The 3,805-nt window shown below is 39.1% G+C and overlaps 1 protein-coding gene across 1 annotated transcript; it reads left to right on the forward strand.

Moving 5' to 3' along the window:
- The first annotated feature begins 651 nt into the window (after positions 1-651).
- Positions 652-1,129, forward strand: LOC110870816. The gene is made up of 2 exons (XM_022119941.2): positions 652-950; positions 1,040-1,129. Exons 1-2 carry the CDS (start codon positions 659-661, stop codon positions 1,054-1,056), a joined length of 309 nt encoding a protein of 102 aa, XP_021975633.2. The 5' UTR covers positions 652-658; the 3' UTR covers positions 1,057-1,129.
- The last annotated feature ends 2,676 nt before the right edge of the window (positions 1,130-3,805 follow it).

Below are 3,805 nucleotides of genomic sequence, written 5' to 3' on the forward strand. Positions count from 1 at the left end.
TTAAGCCAATTCATTGTCATATGATGAATCGGGATCTCATCTTAATTAAAAATTTTGTTTTTGGGTCATAAAATTAAATTAAGATATTTAAAACATAAAATACTAATTAATTAATTTTGAATTTTGTAGATGTCAACCGAAAACAATTCCTCCCAATTCTCTCTCAAGTCCATCTTAGAGAAGGACAAACTGAACCACTCCAACTTCATGGACTGGCACCGCAACTTGAAAATTGTTCTCAAGGCGGAGAGCAAACTGTATGTTCTTGAAACGCCAGTCCCTGATGAACCCATCAATCAGCAAACTGTTGCATATAGAAACTATGCAAAGCACTTTGATGACTCTATGAAAGTCTCATGTTTAATGTTAGCATCCATGATTCCTGAACTTCAAGATGGCATATGAGATGAATGAGCACCTGGTTGAAATGTTCCAACAGAAGGCTCGTCATGAGAGGTTTGATGTGATGAGATCACTCATAACCACTCGTATGCAAGAGGGTACATCAGTTTGCGCTCATGTGCTAAAAATGAAGGCATATGTTGATCATTTGGCTCGTCTGGAATCCCCCTTGAGTGATGAGTTAGCTGGGGATATCATCCTCAACTCATTACCTAATTCATATGATCAGTTCACTATGAACTACAATATGAATGGGATGGAGAAGACACTTGCAGAGCTGCATCAGATGCTCAAAACTACTGAGGTGAATATACCCAGCAAGACTGCACCAGTGCTGATGATCAAGGAGGGTCATGTTAAGAAACCTAACACCAAGAAAAGGGGCAATCAGGGCAAAGGGAAGGGCAAAGGCAAATTAGTTGCAAACAAGAAGCCTCAAAAGGATGCCAAGTGTTTTCATTGTAATGAAATTGGGCACTGGAAGAGGAACTGTGCTAAGTATTTAGCTGAACTGAAGCAAGCCAAGGCTTCAGGAGGAGAGTCCTCAGGTATATATGTTATTGAAATCTTTTCTTTTTCTGGCAAAACATGGGTGTTTGACACAGGATGTGGTTTTCACATTTGTAATGCTTTGCAGGGACTAAGAAAGATTAAGAAGCTGAAACAAGGCGACTTGGAGGTCCATGTTGGCAATGGACAAAGAGTTGTTGTGAAGGCGATTGGAGAATATGTTCTTTTATTTCCTTCTGGTTTAGAACTTGTTTTGAACAATGTTTATTTTATTCCTAGTGTTACTAGAAATATTGTTTCGGTTTCTGCTTTGCATGGATAAGGTTTCAATTATCATTTTAATGGTGAATTTATTTATGCTTATTTTAATGATGTATTTTACTTTGATGCAAAACCAAACAATGGAATCTATGAGATAGAAATCCAAAACAATAACATATTATGCAACATCTCCCATAAACGTAACAAGTTAGACTTTAACGATACGTATATGTGGCACTGTAGACTTGGTCACATAAGCGAGAATCATGTTAAACAGCTTAAAACCGCAGGAATATTAGATTCTAAGGGTTCGGAAACGTTTGGCAAATGCGAATCATGCTTAAGTGGAAAGTTAACAAAAGCACCTTTTTCAAATGTTGGAGAAAGAGCTAATGATCTGTTGGGACTTGTACATACAGATGTACGTGGTCCATTCAGAACAATGTCAAGACATGGAGAAAGATACTTTGTTACATTTACTGATGATTTCAGTAGATATGGTTATGTTTATCTTATGAAGCATAAACATGAGACATTTGAAAAGTTCAAGGAGTACCAAAACGAAGTAGAGAATCAGCTAAATAGAACTATTAAGATGCTTCGATCAGATCGAGGCGGTGAATATCTTAGTCAGAAGTTTATCGACCATCTAAAGGATTGTGGAATAGTTTCACAGCTCACTCCACCTGGAACACCACAACATAATGGTGTGTCTGAACGGAGAAATCGAACTCTATTAGATATGGTTCGATCAATGATGTGTCGAACAACCCTCCCACGCTCCTTTTGGAGTTATGCTCTAGAAACTGCCACAAAACTTGTGAATATAGCTCCAACGAAAAAGGTTGACAAAACGCCTTATGAGATATGGCATGGAAAGAAACCAAAAGTATCCTATCTCAAGGTCTGGGGATGTAATGCTTATGTCACTCTAGAATCTTCGGATAAACTAGATCCCAGAGGCGAAAAAGTGGTTTTCGTAGGATACACTAAAAGGATCGGTTACCTTTTCTACCACCCCACTGAAAATAAGATTTTCACTAAACGCAGAGGCACTTTCTTGGAGGAAGAGCTTCTGGCACGAGGGATTGGAGAAAACGATGTGGATCTTGAAGAAATTCGAGAATCACAAGTGACTGAACCAGTTGTTCAGACAGAACCAGAAGTAACTGATCTAGTTGTTGAAGTTGAGCCTGAGAGGACTCAAGAAACAACAGAAACACCAAGTGTTCGAAGAAGTATTAGGGATCGTCGTGCCCCTGAAAGGTATGACGATATCTTCATGATTGATGAAGCTGAACCTGCTACTTACAAAGCTGCAATGTTGAATTCAGAATCCAAGAAATGGCAAGAAGCCATGAATGCAGAGATGCAATCCATATATGATAACCAAGTCTGGGATTTGGTTGATCTTCCTACCGAAGGTCGGACTGTAGGAAACAAATGGATCTTCAAGAATAAGACCGACATGGATGGAAAAGTGCAAACCTACAAAGCAAGGCTTGTAGCAAAAGGGTTCACTCAGACTCAAGGAATTGATTATGAGGAAACTTTTTCGCCAGTAGCCATGCTTAAGTCTATTAGAATTCTACTTGCCATTGCTGCATATTATGACTATGAGATATGGCAAATGGATGTCAAGACCGCGTTCCTTAATGGACACTTACTTGAAGATGTCTATATGGTTCAACCTGAAGGTTTTATCGATCCAAATAATCCTAATAAGGTGTGCAAGCTAAATAAATCCATCTATGAATTGAAGCAAGCATCTCGCAGCTGGAATCTTCGTTTTGATCAGAAAATTAAAGAGTTTGGCTTCACTAAAAACGAAGATGAACCGTGTGTTTACAAGAAATCTAGTGGGAGCTATATCACTTTCTAATTCTGTATGTAGATGACATACTAATCATTGGAAACAATATCCCTATGCTAAAAGATGTTAAGGCTTGGTTGGGAAAATGTTTCGCAATGAAAGATCTTGGTGATGCCGCTTATATTCTAGGAATAAAGATTTATAGAGATAGGTCAAAGCGGTTATTAGGTTTAAGTCAAAGTACATATATTGATAAGGTCATACGACGCTTCTCAATGCAAGACTCAAAAAGGGGGCTCTTGCCCATGGCACATGGAACCATTCTTAATGGTGAGCAGTGTGCTAAGACCGAAGAGGAAAAGAAGAAAATGGAAAGAGTTCCATATGCTTCTGCTATCGGTTCCATCATGTACGCCATGTTATGTACCAGACCTGATGTCTCGTATGCTCTTAGCATGACGAGTAGATATCAACAGAATCCAGGAGAGAGCCACTGGGCTGCAGTGAAGAACATTCTTAAGTACTTAAGAAGGACTAAGGACATGTTCTTAATATATGGAGGACTGGATGAGGAGCTATCAGTTAAGTGTTATACTGATGCAAGTTTCCAGACTAATCGTGACGATTCAAGATCACAGACTGGATATGTTTTCATTCTGAATGGTGGGGCTGTTACTTGGAAGAGCTCGAAGCAAAGTGTGGTTGCTCAATCCACCTGTGAATCAGAATACAATGCTGCATCGGATGCTGCTAAGGAGGCTGCCTGGATGAAGAAGTTCATTACTGATCTCGATGTTATGCCTAGCATAAAGAAACCAA

Source organism: Helianthus annuus, chromosome 8, assembly GCF_002127325.2.
Source record: "Helianthus annuus cultivar XRQ/B chromosome 8, HanXRQr2.0-SUNRISE, whole genome shotgun sequence".
NCBI lineage: Eukaryota > Viridiplantae > Streptophyta > Magnoliopsida > Asterales > Asteraceae > Helianthus > Helianthus annuus.